Source organism: Anopheles marshallii, chromosome 3 (assembly GCF_943734725.1).
Source record: "Anopheles marshallii chromosome 3, idAnoMarsDA_429_01, whole genome shotgun sequence".
Lineage (NCBI taxonomy): Eukaryota > Metazoa > Arthropoda > Insecta > Diptera > Culicidae > Anopheles > Anopheles marshallii.
The window spans coordinates 32,003,567-32,019,352 of record NC_071327.1 but is presented as its reverse complement, the minus strand read 5'-3'; the positions used below and the strand labels follow the sequence as shown (position 1 = coordinate 32,019,352).

Here is a 15,786-nt window from a genome sequence, read left to right as displayed (position 1 = left end):
CTCGGATAGACACAGTTATAAACAGAATGGCACAATACGCGCTCATGTGAAATCGTAACTAATTTTAGAGATGTTGGCTTAAGGTCATCACTTATCCTTCCAACCTTTATCACGGGCAGTATCCGGAAGGGGAAATGGATAGCCCCACAACACATCGTATCCATAGGTCAAACTAGCACGGTACAACCCTCTTGTGAGATAGCTCGGTAACATTATTGTGCTGCTGTCGTTAAGTTTATCCGGGGGTTTTATACAGAGCGATCGTTCGTTACCGTCCCGAAGACGAAACCATTTGACGCAGCCGGGCCATAAAGGTAGCCGCTCGGTCCTTTGCTGTGGTGATGATATCCGAGCGAGGTGTCCGTGATACATAAATGTAGTCCTAGCCATCGGTAGGTTACACCCCGGTATGTTCAGTTAATGTTTTATGTTGGCAGTAAAAGGTGCTGTAAGAGGCAGACGAGAATAAAATCGGATCCTATTATCTTTTTTTCTTTAAATTACAAAAATGGCCAACGGCGTTGGTTGATTTAATGGGTAATTTTGTCCAAATGACAGCGCGGAAAATGCGTAATTTACGATGCAAATATCGCTGAAATTAGACACAATTAGGAAAAGGGAATGTTTCCAGTAGCTTTAATCAAAAAGATAAAAAATATATGAATAGAGGCATAAAGCTACCATAACAGTTCGAAACAAGATGTCCACCATGTTATACATCTATTAACATTATTACCTTCTCTATGAATGCCGCCCTTTTTAAAACACCACACATCAGGATGATGAATGTGAATCTCGAATGACATTCAAAACGATTGTGATTTGAACAAAAACGCTTTACAATTTAAATGAAATTGACTAGGATTAAATTTTAAATAGCACTGGAGCAAAATGAGATCTCGGTCTCCGTGGCGCGGTGGTGAATATATTATACCGTAAACCGCTTATTGAAATAACCTTACGGAGCTGGCTGGATTTCGCAAATATTTCGCTCCCCGTCGTAACTGCATGAAATTCGTCAGCGACTTTCAGGTCGCTCGAACGGAAGGACTGCTTTTGGGACGTGTTCTCGGCGCACTTGAAATGGAGATAAATCTTTTTCAGTCCTCGGCACGGATTTTACAGTGAACCACAAAATGTGCGCACTGCTTTCCATCTTCGGCGCCAGCGTGTGAGTAAACCCGTGTGCACATACACTGTGCATTGTTAAGGCAGCCATTTAGTAGACAGTTCTGTCACGGTGCTTAGGGGGTGTTTTTATTTCCATTCGCTTTAGTTTCTGTCGCGCGCTGCACCAGAATCGTGGCTCGTGTATAATTTATTCACGTCACTCACGTACCAACTGGGAACTAACTCTATCCTCGCACATTCACGCAATCTGTCACGGTAGTTTGTCTCGCGATTTTCCTTTTGCTCGCGTGCTTTAGGAAGAGATGAACAGCATCCACACAAGTTTTTCGAGATTTATCCCAGGTACCACTAATCCGGTTGTGACAAGACAAAAAAGAGGTGAAAATGCGCCACGATGACATCGTACGGGGAAAGTTAATATGTTTAGTTATGGAGAGGACGTGTACTACGTGTGTAGGGGCGGTTGTTAAGATTTACTTTGAATTTGAAACTGCAGTTTATAAAACACTTGAGTAGATGACAATTGCAAAGTAGTTGCTGCTTGTCATCACTAAAACCGCTATCAGCAATATTTTTTAGTAAAATTTTGCACAAGAGTTTAAAGCTACTGCTCCGATAGACGATGTGAACCGATGTAGATGGCGCCACAAGTTGTGTGTAGCTAAGCGACACAGAGAACCGATTGCAACATGATGTTATCTGAAGTTCGCCACTTGTTAGGTTGATGTGATCCTGGCATGTTGACTTCCGCGCTGATGCAGAACGTATGCGAGTCGAGCCAATTTACATACGGTTTAGCCGGCGGGGATAAACAGAATAGGGGTGGAAGAAAAAGAAGATGCCACGCATACAGCCGGGGCACGCCGACTACGTACTCCCACGCACTTATGTTTCGCTATCCTTGTGCTCAATTTCGTCCAAGGACGAGGACGCGGTGTATCCGGTAATAGTGAAACCGCTCGTGCAGGTTGCATACGCTTGATGTAGGCTGCTTTTTAACGCTGCATAATGGCTCCGGCGAAAGATGGAACATTGAGCGTTGGGTTTTGAGACTATTATGATGAAGTGTAAATGATGTGTTGAATGGTCGTGTTTCGCACTTTCGAACGGAGCTGTGGGTGTGTGTGAGAAGTAGACGTTGTCAGTCAAAACATGTCACTTGTCCATAGGATGCGTGGTGTTATAGGATACCTATGGCAAAGGGATGTTGTGTGAGTCCAGGAGCGCTGATGTCACTTTACTGAGTTGGATAAATATAGTTTAGGAGCAAGAGTAGAGAGCGATTTCTAAATGATATTCAGGGCGAGGAGACTAGGAACATTTTTATTCTAATCTCTCAGATGTTCAAATTAGCTATTAATTTGAAATGGTCCTTAATTTAAAGATGTTTTTAAGTGTCTTTACTCATGCAAGCAAATGTTGCATAGCTAAAATAATTACTGAATGGCGATTGAACATCCGTTAATTAAACGGACAGTTCGACACTACAAATAATACCCTCATCGTTGAAAGAAAGAAGACGTTAGATATATAGACACCTTACGTCAGCTTCAGCCCACCCCAGCTAAGTTTGGTCGCTCAATATTGCTATGCGAATCATTCCACTTTTTCATTCGCTCGGTCGATTTGACCCAATCAGCAGAACGGCAGAAGAACGAATCGTTAATACATTGGTAGCAGACACCAACGGAACCACCGGAAGCAGAGTCGCACATTGTCGGGCTGGCCCCCTATTCAGGTTTGATAAAGAAACCATGTGTTTTTTTTACCGGTCCTTGGTAAGGGCGCTGATAAATTTTTCTATCTCTGTGGTGAAATCGTACCTTACGGTTGGCTGTGGTCCCCTGATTGGGTGGGTGTTGGGACGAGCAGGTGTGGGAATCCTTCCGGTACTAACGACGTTATCGTTTTCTACCTGTTCTGCCAACATCAGCAGCGCCGAAGTAGTAGTGCCTTTCGGCACGGCAGATCGGAACCATCAAAGCCAACCAGCAGTGAGACAAAAACCAAAATCTCAGACGCAAGGCACAAACCATGAAAAAAAAGGCACGAGATCCGGGATAATGGCTTGAATATGTATTTTGTGGCAAATGTGAACCAGCTTCCCTTTCACACACCGGTAGCGCTAGCACAGGCGACTTGCTCTCGATCGGCTAGTGGGAAATCGTAGCACCATTCGATGTGTGCCGCTCTGGCTTTTTTGACATTGTCAGCGTCAGGCCACAGATAACAGTGGGTGGAAAAAATCTGATCCGTTCCACGTGACTTTTATCCACACGGTGGTTTCTCCCGAAAACGGTGACTCTGTTGAAAATGCAACTGGATCGGAAGGAAAGTGCCAGACGCACGGGGTATGCAGGAAGAACCGGTGGACCGTGGGGAAGCTCATCGTTATAGGTCAGGGTTTTTCTTTGCTGCTAATCCGCACCGATGATGAGATCGAGGGGAGAGCGTGAAGCGTGCGGCCCCGTTGCTTCAACAATCGAAAGGTGAATTGGGTAGAGATTAGCATAGACATGAGCTGGTGTTGCTCCTGCGGTTGATCGTGTGTAATAGAATCGCTGTCGTGCATGCATCGTCATGGGTGTGGACGATTTTCTTAGATGCTCCTAGGCAAGGGACCGCTTAGAACACGGTGCTACAAATCAACGCATCAATTCGTGCACGGAGGATGGCTTTGGAATCAATCAGCGCTCAGCGCCACAGTGCCATTGTGCCAATGACATTTTCAATCGTCCGATGCGAATACCGTAAGGTGCGCATTAACAGAATGATGCTAATGCCATCGAAAGACGTATTGATGATGATGCCAATAGCTTTGTGCATAATAGTATTAGTATAGTTGTTTGCACAAACGCCGACATCTATATTGACTCAGTTAGACGATTGATAGAGATTTATTGAACAGCAGTTGAATGCAACTTTGTGCAAGTGATTTTTAGATTTCTATCATAAAAAATAAGTTGTTCAGTGTGTATTTAATTTCGAGTTGAATGATATTATACATCAACAGTAGGATTGCAAGTTTTGCAAGAAATTTTTATGATATCATCATGAATCTCATTGGAATGCATAAGTAGAGTAGAGTTTCAATACAGTTTGGCTATTATTTTTCAGGATTTTTTCATGCGTTTTCATGCTTTCTAAGTATCATTAGACAGTCGTTAATATCTTAAGAGCCTTACCTAATACCTTCATACCACTTCGTGAGTATTTTTTTTCGATGTTTGTACATCAATCATGTGCTCAATTATCTACATTTACACGTCGAGCAAAAGTGGTCCGTCATGCCAGATTTCACAACGTAATCATTGAATAAACAACACTTTCTAAGCTGCAGGCGTTGCGACCGCATTGCATTTTACACCATTTTCCCAGACTTGCGTGACTCCACGTACCACGCCGTACCTGAAATGTTGATGCACCGTGTAGCGCGACGGTTCTATCTCTCAATTCTGCACGGTGTCCTCATTGCCGACCGCCCGTAAGGTGGTCACCGTTCTATTCTCCTTTCCAATCGACCCTAACCAGTTGAACGTTCAATGGAACTGCTTCACAAAACTCTGCCACGTCATGGTCGGTGGTCGGGTGTTACGCCAAACCTACCGGGCACATCATTTAACTCGCTAACCGCAGAGCAAAAGTCAACGTCGGAAGTCGGACTTTCGAGCTAGCACGCGCGCGACCTCGTCTTGCAGCGAGGGAAAAGACGCTGTCCATCGGTCGCACACCCTTTCCAGCGGGGCAGATAAACATTTTAAGTAGAAACAAGTGGTGGCAACAATTTTCACGCCTCCGCACAGATCTCACACCTTTCGCCGATGGTGTACTGCGGGCCCGCGGTCAGCATGTGGCCGGGTGTGGTGTTTGGCTGTTGATTGCCAACTGCCCCGATAGCATCTCGAAGTGAAGTGTCATCCTGGTGGCACCGGCACGGAACTCGGATGTCGTCTGCTGGGTTTGCTGATGATGGTCCTTTTCGTTCGGTCGTTCGTTCGTTTGCTGCTCAATTTGCACCGTGATCGTCGTAAATCGTGCCGCTGCCGGTGGAGTGTTTGGTTTTTTTTGTTTTGTTTTTGGATGTTTGCGAGAAAATCTTCATCCGGTGATGCTGGTTCTGGTGTGTCTGGTCATCGTTTGTGCTTTCGGCCTCGGCGTGGACACGCTTCGCACATCGTGTGCCTTGGCAGTTGGGGGCACGATGGCGCTAAGCATGAGTAGCATAAATATTTTCAATAAACTTAAAAGCATTCGAGAGTAAAAAGGCACCGGTTGGCTGTGTCCAATTTTGGAATATTCTTTTCCTTTAACTCGATCGAATGGAAAGTGACGTCTGTTCATTCAGCCGGAAGCGTCAGCATGTCTCATCGGTCCCGAGCTATATCGTCCTTTTGCTCGTCCGGCTTTCTGTTCCGGAAATGACGATTCACTTCAGTGACGCTGGGGATGAATTTCTCGGGCGTCTGGTGCTTAAGGCAAAAGTTTAGGCCAGTTAGTACGGTTCGCTCGGTTAGCTCAAGCTAATGATGGTGTGCGCTTGACTCACCCATTTCCAGGAAGGGTTGTGTCTTCTTTGCTTTGGTCATCAAAAATCCGGAATACGGAACGTTCGGTGAACGGTGGGTGACTGGTGAGCTTTTCCTGGGCTGTCTCCATGTCGGCCGTGTCATGGCTGATTTCTTCGTCACTACGCCATGCTCTAGGACACCCGTAGCGAATCGACGAACCGCAGGAAAGAGCCTGCGTTGAGCAAACTCCTGTTCGTGTCTGTAGCGCACCTGACAAAAAAAAAGTTGGCCAAAATGTCACGGTCAATGGGATTGGGACCGGTGTGGCTGCGCCGGTATATATGGCCGGTGTGATCTCAGGTGTCCAATAAATTTCAGTTCTCCCCAAAAAGGGTTTGATGTCTGTCCGTCACGTCTCGTGTGGATAATTTCGAGCATTTGAGCGAAACCTGACGGAGGTCCCGACATACCTGGGCCCATATACTGTGGCTGTGTGGTTCACGTGGCTGCAGCTTTTCCGTTCCATTTGATAGGAAGTTGTACGAGGTTATTTCGTCTGTTTTGTTCTACCCGTATGCCCATTCATATTTGGTCAGTATCCGTTCGACCCCGTTCGGTGCTGCGCATGAATAAATCATGGCCTAAACTAAAAGAACAATTTTTCATCAGCAATCCTCCCGGACGGTGGCAAAACTCGTGGGCTTTAGCGACGCCGAATGAATGATGCGCCTTCCGTTATGGTTTTGGATGATGTTAGCATTTTTTTCCCGGACAAAATGGATCGTAACTCTGGGGAGTCCGGATTTTTTTTTGTTTGTGCCCGTTTTAGGTTTTGTGTGTCCGGTTTTGCGGAAGGAGAAATTAAAATGCCACCAGTCTGAAACTTGGTTCATGAGCAACATTCTGGCATATTCGGCGCAATGAAGCTCGGAATCGCAGGGTGCAATTTATGCAAAAAATATGCCTAGCAATTCATTTAGCTTCAATTTGTGTGTCATGAACATTAGTCCGTATTGTTTTCAAATGTGGAAATCTTTCCTTCCAAAACACGATAAATCAAATTCAAACCCTTCAAAGAAATATCTCCCGAAACCGTTTGAAAGATCCACTAGTGATTCCGTTGACAAATTTTCAAAGTCGATTTCATCCAAAGCTGTTTAATTTATTTCTCAATAGGATTAGTCGATTTACGCGAAAGTACCGTCACCCGCGTATCAGGCGCGTGCTTTTTCGGGATTTGTCGCTATTGCCGCACTTGATGAGAACGATGAGGTAACAACCTCCTACAGGTTTGTCCGAAACACGCTTTTGCCCCCCTCCGGCAGGATGATCGCATCGCATTTCGGTAAAGCATCGTAGGCCCGTAAAACGGTAGGCCCGTAAAACAGTGTCGTTGCTGGCGGATTTATCGTGTGGCGTAATTAAAAGAAGATTGGATTTTAAATTAATCTTCCGCAAAACAATTTATTGTTCCCGGAACTGTGGCAAAGTTCTCGGTTTTGTAACCTTTTATATTTGTGCTTAATTTTTTATGAGATTATGTTTGTTTTGAAGGCAATCAGGTTCATGGAATACTGAGCCTTAAGCAGGTTGATTTCTTATTTTAAAAGTAAGTCAAAGGAAGTAAATTATGTGGTCCTTATGTTTTTTTTTTATTTCAAATCATTTCTTAAATATCCGTATTAATCTCACAAGGTTGTTCAATATAGTTCAGTTATGTATAGTATAGTAGGTGATAGTATAGTTATATAGTATATAGAATAGTTATATATAGTAGTTAAATACAGTTGAAATAAAGACATGTATATGTGTTTTTTTTTCATCAATTTAATTATAGGGAGGAGAAATCGTACAGGAGACAATAACATCCAGTGTTGGGGATGAAACATGTACACTGGAATTCCAGCGAAGCGATGGAACGCTAATAACGGAGCTGATTGATTTCAAAAGTGTAAGTACCGATTGATTCGTATAGTGCTCTCTGTTTTATTTTAAACCAAGTGTTCACTTTTATATTCTTTGACATCTCATTAATCCTTTAACAATTTTCAGAATACGAATGCAACACTTATTTCTTTGTTCATTAGTTCAATGTGTTTAAAGTGTGTTTATTACCAGCGCTTTAATATCCATTCTTCCTCTAATTAATGACAAAGCATGTCTGTTTAAGTGTACAAAAATACTTCAACGAGTTAAAGGCAGATTATTCTTCAGTTTTTCATGCTTTCAAGCATCTCAAATCGTGCGAAGTGCTCTGGAAGAAACTCTTTTGATCGTATAAACTATATCTGTCTTTTCGCTTCAGTTGTCAAAGCGTTTGATGCAATCTCTGTCCGAGTAATCATTAAACAATGTAATTTGCTGCCAAGACTTCCTCTTTGTCTGAAGCGATTGACATTCTACTAGTTAATATCAACATCGGTAGCATAGAAATGAAAGTGGCTAAGGAAGGCACATACCAGCTGTTATCTCTCAATATTAATGGCACGGTACTACTTACAGAGAATGAATTGATCTGGAACAAATTGTAGTGTTGTGGATAGGCGTACAGAGGTCGTAAAATAAACGATAGTTTTGCTTAGTGCTATAGAATGGCTAAGTTCATGGATGTGGTGATACCAATAGCATACCGGTAAAGGTGAGCTGACGGCGGCTTTTCTATTTTTGCATCCAACCCAGGGTCAGTCTGTTGAATTTTTTTTTCCTCCACAATAGTCTGGTGCAATACGTCGAGGAAAGCAAGCGTTGTGATAAGAACCGGCATGGAGGTCCGCACTGCAGTGAGTGCATCATGCAAATATATTCGAATTGCCGTTTCACAACAACGTTCCCCGTAGCAGCTGAAGGTTAGCTAGAGAAATGAGTTCCTTCAGCTCCTCATTCCCTCTCTTTGGGTCATATTATTTTTTTGTTGACAACGGCCCATCCACAGATAGATCAATATCCGCAACCATGTCAAACATTGCGTCACGCTGTCGCACAAATCCGTTCGTGATTCCCGCTAAACGGTCTGCCCATTCACTGACGGATGGGAAAAATCGGACGTACGGTGTTGTTTTACGGTTTTCATGATTTCAACCCGTCCCGGTCTGCGTCGCGCCCGCTATCTCGCGGTCTCTTGGTGAGTTAAATAACCTAAATCCGGCCAACAACCTTCTCGGTGTTAAACAAACATCAACCCACCATGACGGCGACGATGATGATGATGATGTTGAGTTGCCAGGCGACGGCAGGACCGGGTCCGTCGTCCTAGTTTCCGGTTCTGCCGTTGGTGCGCTTGTCGCCTGCCGGCAGATTGACATTTTAATGGCAGAAGTCTGTTCGCGTGAAGGTTTGGGAGGTTTTTTCTTGCTATTTCTGCCCCATGTTTAAAAACAGCAATCCGAGCAGGGTTGGCTGGCCGTGTGTCCCTTACGTGATTTGCTGGATGTGTGTATCGGATTTTTCTGTCAAACTAATTGTGTCTAGTGTGTCTGCAGTTGAGACCGCTACTCAATTCTGTTGGATGGATTGAAGTGTAACCAGATTGATATGAAGCCAATTTTCTGGAGTGGAAAATCCCGTGTGTGTGCATCGAAACGGGATTAGTTTGGCATTTTTAATGAGGAAGCTGTGAGTGATGCTTTTTCGGATCATGTACAATTTTTTTTGTGCAATATTCTTTACCACCTTGTGTGGTGTATCGAATTTCTGACTTTGGTGGAATTATAATTGCAATTGAATATTATCGATTTGATAAAACATTTGATGTATTTCTCGTGGTTGAAAAATTGTGTGGTAGAGATAGAACTCCTCTATTGCATTCAATGGCCAACAAACAGTTCCTATCGACAAAACAATAGCAACACACAAAAAACAGGATAGAATAAAATGCATCCAAAACATCAAAGACGGCTTTTTTCTGCATAGGACAGAGAATGTCGAATGCAAACCTAGAACAAACCTTTGAACAAAAAAAGTTTACCGAACAAAACTTCAAAGCTACATTTGAAAGCAGTGAAAGAATGGTGAGTGAACCAATTCGACTGGAAAAGAGGGGGAAAAATGCGTACAGTGCAGGTGAACAAATTTCCGGAAGAATTTAACTCCAAAAGAAATGAGAATAGTCTCAAACCTGGTGGAGAGAACACGGAACGAGCCATCCGCAAAACATCGATGAAAATATGTCGTTTATAGCAGGAATAGAAAAAGGGAGGTTAAGAATTTGCTTGTTTTGTTTGTTTTTCTTTTTTTCCCACCATTCCACCGGAAACGATCAATCTTGCTGTTTGATGTAGTTGTGTTCGGCAGACTAGTAAGATTTTTTTCTTCTTTCTTTTTGCGCATTCAGTCGAAGTTCGTGTTTGCAACTTGTTCCCGTGAGCCAATAAAGGAGTTAACAATTTTTTTTATTCAACGTGCCCCGTCCCGAGTCTGAGTCGCGTCCCTGCCTTAGTTTTTGCATCATTTGCTATGACCTTTGTTTGCTAGTGCAAATTCGAGGAACGCTTTTCAGTTTCTCCTTACAAGGTGTTTCTTCGTTTGGCTTGGGAAGAAAATCAGCAACGATAGCAATCGCATTCCATCGCACTATCACTGTCAGGCAGTGCAGTGCGGGTTTCGAGAAATATGGTACAACATTGTGTAGGAAAATCTTTTGCAGAAGCCACCCTTTTACGGTTGCTCACTAAGCTCTGCTTCTTTATCGTTAGTGAAAAAAACGGGTGGAAAGGAAAGCACACTAGCCGCGAACGTGTGATCCATTGCTAATGCTCCGACCGGTAGATGAACTCCTGCACCGGATATCGCTCAGATTGGGGCGCCGAAGGCTATCTCGGCAAAAGGTTTGCCTCACGTAGTGCCCTGCACATCATGGCGCACAGCCGGAACACACATCGGTGGCAACGATCGATCCGACCAGTGTGTGTTTGTGTGCCAAACGTGTGCCCTTTGTGCTAAGCTCCACTATTTGTGGATAATCATTTGATATTATCGCACGGTCGACGTCACCGGTGTGTGCAACCTGTTGCACTGCCGGGTGAGTACCGGGAGCGGTTGGTCTATTGATCCGGATCGAGCAGTGATTCGTTGTGGGAAGAGTTTTCCGCGAAATGTCCAACCGGTAACCGAGTGCTGGGTGGGCTTTCACCCTACGCCATTCTTATTGCTGTCCGTGATGGCCCGGGTCAAGTTGTTTCAAGGATTTTCCATTGGTAGCGAGCGGAATCAAACGTGTTCCTAGCCGCGTTAGGGATGGAGAGTTGAAGTCAGTGGGCCGGTAACGCCGTCGATCGTCGGCCCGGTTTTTGGGTGAAGCTTGTATTCGTGCATCGCTTAATGAAGCCGTTCGAAGCACATGGTGTGGCTTGTTGGGAGCTACCGTCACCGGTGCCCGGCACATGGACGCTGATGGTGAGCTTTTCGTGCCTAATGAAGAAAACTAAAATGATTGACTTCGTGCTCCTTCCGGTGGTGTCGGCTTTGCAGCGGTGGTTTTAATTTATGGTCCCTGCTGGACGGACGTTTCATTATTAATTGTTTCCTACGAGTTGCAGTGTGCAGTTTAGAATGGAGGAGGTTGTAGTAGGACGCCGAAAATTGACATTTTTTTCTTATTGCCGACTGTAGGTTATTCATTAAAAGGAAATTATTCGCTTCGTCTTTAAATATGTACAAAGGTTTGTATGAAAGGTGTACCAGGAATGCTTTAGAAGTCCTGCAGGTAGGCACACACAAGGGATTTTTATGAATTTATGTATTTTACACAATAAATTAAAGCTATTTCATCCATCGGGATCAGATTATGATTTATAGTTTCTAATAATTCTTTAACATTCGCATTATGAAACTTTGAACTTATTTCTAAAAGTGCTTTACCTGCATTGTCTGCACACTCTACGCTTCCTCGCAAATAAATCATCTGACATGAGGAAGCTGGCTGACTTTGGGGGAACTTTTTTATGACTTTATGAAACTTTCACCATTCTGTGTTTGACTTTCGCAAAGTTGTTCGGAAAGACACATGGCATGGTTTTTGTATTTCTTAAGGTTGATTCATGTTTTGCGACCACAATGTTGAACGTTCAGCTTTCACTGTTTGCTCCTGTGGGAGAGAGATTTTTCATTTTATTCAGTTTTTCTACCGAAGGTAGGAAACAGTCTAAGCTCTAGTGGTGGTTTTAGAGCTAATAGGTTCACCGGGTGCGTGACAGCACCATTTTTCACTCAGATCATTGGCCGGGTGATCGCAGGTTGCTTTCAAGGTACGTTGTCGTCGTTGACGATAATGAAGATAAAAGACGGCAGAGCATGTCTTTTGCATGACGTTTTTATTCATCTTCCAGCAGACCGGGCCCGGTCCGGGTGATGACGGTGTTGTCTCGGTATTTTAAAAGACTACCGCCTGAACAACCAGCCACTCCTTCCATCACCTTTTTGGAAGCTTTCGCATCTCCGAAACGCTCCCGCCAATGGTGGAGGAAAGGTGAAAAAAGTCATTTTTCGCACATTTTTAAAGACACCAAAGTTCTCACCTCGCGGCAGTGGCCACCCGAGACGGGAAAGTTTTAATGAATTTTCGCACCGCACCGATCGAGATTGGAATGCCTGGCACGCTGGCGGAGTGTTCGAGTGCTCGCGAGAGCAATATTTCTCCATTGTTTGTGATCGTGGCGAGGGTTTTCGAAATTGTCGTCTACGTTGGGAATGGAACTGTTTTTGGGAGTTTTTTTCCCCTCGTTGTTGATTGTTGTTAACAGCATTCTTTCGTTAAGTTCGACGGATGGACCGGGCTCTTACAAAATGGAGGTGTACAAAATAAAATTTGTTGCTCCGAATTTTCGCTATAATCTAGCAGAGAGTGTTTAAATAGAGTCGATGTCATTCGGTTATACAGTCCGAGTGAAAGGGCAGCCGGTTCGTCAGGCTGGCGATAAAAATATCCTGTCGCTAGTTTTGGTGCGTGGCATGTCAGGAATGTTTCGACTGTTTCCGTGCAAAATTCACTTTGCTATCCGGGCGCCAGCTGCCCGGAATGTTGTGTATTGCGAGAGGAATTTGCAATTTATTCATTTAAATGTAGATGTCGCTTGGGTTGGTGTCGAGTACAGTGAGTTCATTTTAGAGGATTGAGATAGAATTGGTTAGATTCAGAGCGAGGATAGATCTCTTCATTTGTTTGTTCAATTTCGAATGTAAATTAAATTTTATGAAAAAATAACTTTTATTTGGAGTACAAAAAGAGCTTAATAAAGAGATAAGTAATTTAAAATAAATCGATATAAGACCTTGGAAGTACAATTGAAATTTAAAGTTTACAGTTCTTGTGAGTGTTGCTAAAATTGGCCAATAAATATATATTTTTATGGAAATTACTACAATGAAATGGACTATATGGCAAATTTCTAATGGTTTCTTTGCACATCAATACTGATCAGTGTGTGATTAAGTGGTTCAGTGGAATCAGTCGAACGTTATTATGTTGTACACCCGTAAGGGGTTTTAACGAGAAGAATTATCTTAAGTAATCTGCAGTAAACAATCATTTGTTTAGTGCCGTCATTCACACTTTAGGCCACCGGGGCAGTAATAGCGCATTGCGAACCCTAAATCAACAAATATGGAATTAAACAGAGAGCTCGTATTCGGGTAAACCCCAGAAGCGTTCACATCAGCAAATGATTTTCGTTTCCACACCCAAGGGCATCCTGCCCTAGCAGCATCGTCCCTATTTGTTGTTGCTGCTTCTCTCTTTAGTCTTTTCACTAATAAAGCGTCATAAGACGACCAACATGTTTGCCTCGGATAATAAACCCCTAAATCCGTCCATAAGAAGTTCGACCAACACAATGACGCTAGGCAGCTGCTATTTAACGGTAGGAAAGCTTTTCGGTAACGGCGGGACAGTGTAATAAGCAGAAGATTGCGAATGAACACATGACGACACGGAGATAGAAGCAAATCTAGCCCAACAGCTTTGAATACTCAAGTAACAAAATCAAAGGAAAGAGTTTTTTTTTCTGTTTGGAAAAAAAAAATTTAAAAGAAAATCGTTGGCCATTTTGTAGGAAAATCAACAAATCTACGTGAATCGTTGAGGTTGCGAGTGTGGGTATGAAAAATTCGTGGCGAATGTGGATGAAACAGAGGAAATGGAAAAAAATCCAAAAAGGTGACGGGGTGGTATGATTCCACAAGTCCAGCACGGAACCTTTTGAATGAAACCCATTTTTTCCCGTTTTCATTCGGGAATGGAAACTAAGCTAGGTTTTGGAAAGATGGGATATAAAATAGCGAATATGTCGGATAATAATTTTTTGCTTGGTGTGTTGCTGGTTGCCATTCTAGGAACTACCGTGCCAAATATGGCACATCACGTGCACAAGATACTGTTGGATTAGTGTTGCTCTTTCCGACTTACAACCAACGCTATTAGAAATATATTCGGAAATAGTCGAAAAATGGTCCCTTCTGTTTCTAATCCACCTTCAACACTGGAAACGTTGTGACGGAAAAGTTACAGCATCGCTGAAAGGTATAAGATCTTGATGGCTGAAAAGGTGCTCCATTAACATGAATGCTCGCTTGGCAACCATGTTCGTTGGTATCCGCAATTCGATGTAAAGCATCACATCTCGTGGATTGAGTTTTTACGTTTTGTTTGGTGTGGTTTTGACGGTGGTCGTTGGTACGAAATGTAATACGGATGAAGCGAATAAATGTGCAAATTCCTAAACCCATCACATTGAAACCACCGACAAAAAAAAACATTTCGAAAGATTATAAGGGTGCAAAAGTTGTGGAAAAAATATTGCCTCAATTTTTAGCACCGGAAAATTTGTACCACCGTGGGAAGGTAATGTTCGATGCGAAATGGGTAACCGTTGAATGGAAGCGGTGAGCGTCAGTGCCAGCAAGGGAAGCAACTCGGCCGGTGCTGGATTAATGAAGTTTGCCTTTTTTGCCTCGGTTCGGTTTTTCGCGTGTAGTAACATTTTAACACTAATGCTGAGGGCTAAATTCCACCATTAAGAGGGATTGCTTTTTTTAAGACTTGAGAGCTATTTTTGATTTAACGATACCGTTGCTACCTGTAATAACGGATTAGAGTATGGTTTATTACGATGTTTTTGAAAGGTTTTTGAAACGTGTTCAATAGAATTATTGGTCCGTGAAGGACGTAATGGGATATAAATATTAAACCAATGCAATTGGGTTAGAGTGGATTCTACCGATCCATCTATGGTTAAGACGAATTGGAGAAGAGTGAAACTAATTTATCATGTTTTGGTGTTTGTTGTAAAATTTATGTTGGGGACATAGGTACAAAGTCTACTGTATCGATATTAAGTATTAATTTAATATTTAAAGTAAATTGAAAGATGAAAAATGATGTATGCCAGAATTGAATCGAAACGGAAACCAAACTTAAAAGAATAGCTCATGTTAAGTACTAGTAAATTGGTTGAGAATCCCTGATGAAAATTTAAAGTAAATCGGGTCGCGTGATTGTATTGATAGAAATTCCTACATCAACTTCTGTAATAGAAATTCATGCATCAGTTGTTCACATGTGGGAAACTTGCTCCATATAGTATCAAAGTATCGTTAACTTGCGTTAACTCGGAACAATCTGTTCCACAGTTTTCTTTCTCTGCTTTTCGCGAACTTTTAATTTCCCGCCTGTTCCCCAGTTCTGGTAACTTACCAAGATTATCCTTTTTACCCGATTCAAAATTCCCAACACTTTGGAGGAAAACTGATCGTCAACTTTGCAACTGGTGTGCGAAAGTAATTTGGTGCTTCGCAGGAAAATTTTCCAAATGATGTACTCCGCCTTGGTGTGGTTTAAAAAAAAAAAGGAGTAAAGTTTCGTTTCCGTTCTGCATTCCGTTGGGTGGCGCTTGTTAATGTTTGCCGTGGGTCAAAACGGGGGAAAAGCAGGACAGGCACCGGTTAGTTTTTCCTAACTTCTACACTCACTACAGACCGATACCGTACAACGTGCAGTGGAAGAGATGTACTGTGGTGGGAAATTAATTATTCACAGCACTATTAAACTATTATCAAGCGGAGTGAAAATTATTTTCACTTCAGGACAATTTACCCACCCGGGATGTGGCTTGTTGGGAGTATTTTTTTTTTGTTCTGCTTCTTCTGTTCTGACCAA

General features: G+C 42.8%; 1 protein-coding gene across 1 annotated transcript in view; it reads left to right on the top strand.

The window, feature by feature from the left end:
• Nucleotides 1-15,786, top strand: part of LOC128711919 (out at first protein) — a 48,595-nt gene that overhangs the window by 20,005 nt on the left and 12,804 nt on the right. The window contains exon 2 of the mRNA XM_053806811.1: nucleotides 7,477-7,590. Within this exon, the coding sequence (XP_053662786.1) occupies nucleotides 7,477-7,590 (114 nt within the window). The remainder of the gene's footprint in view (nucleotides 1-7,476; nucleotides 7,591-15,786) is intronic.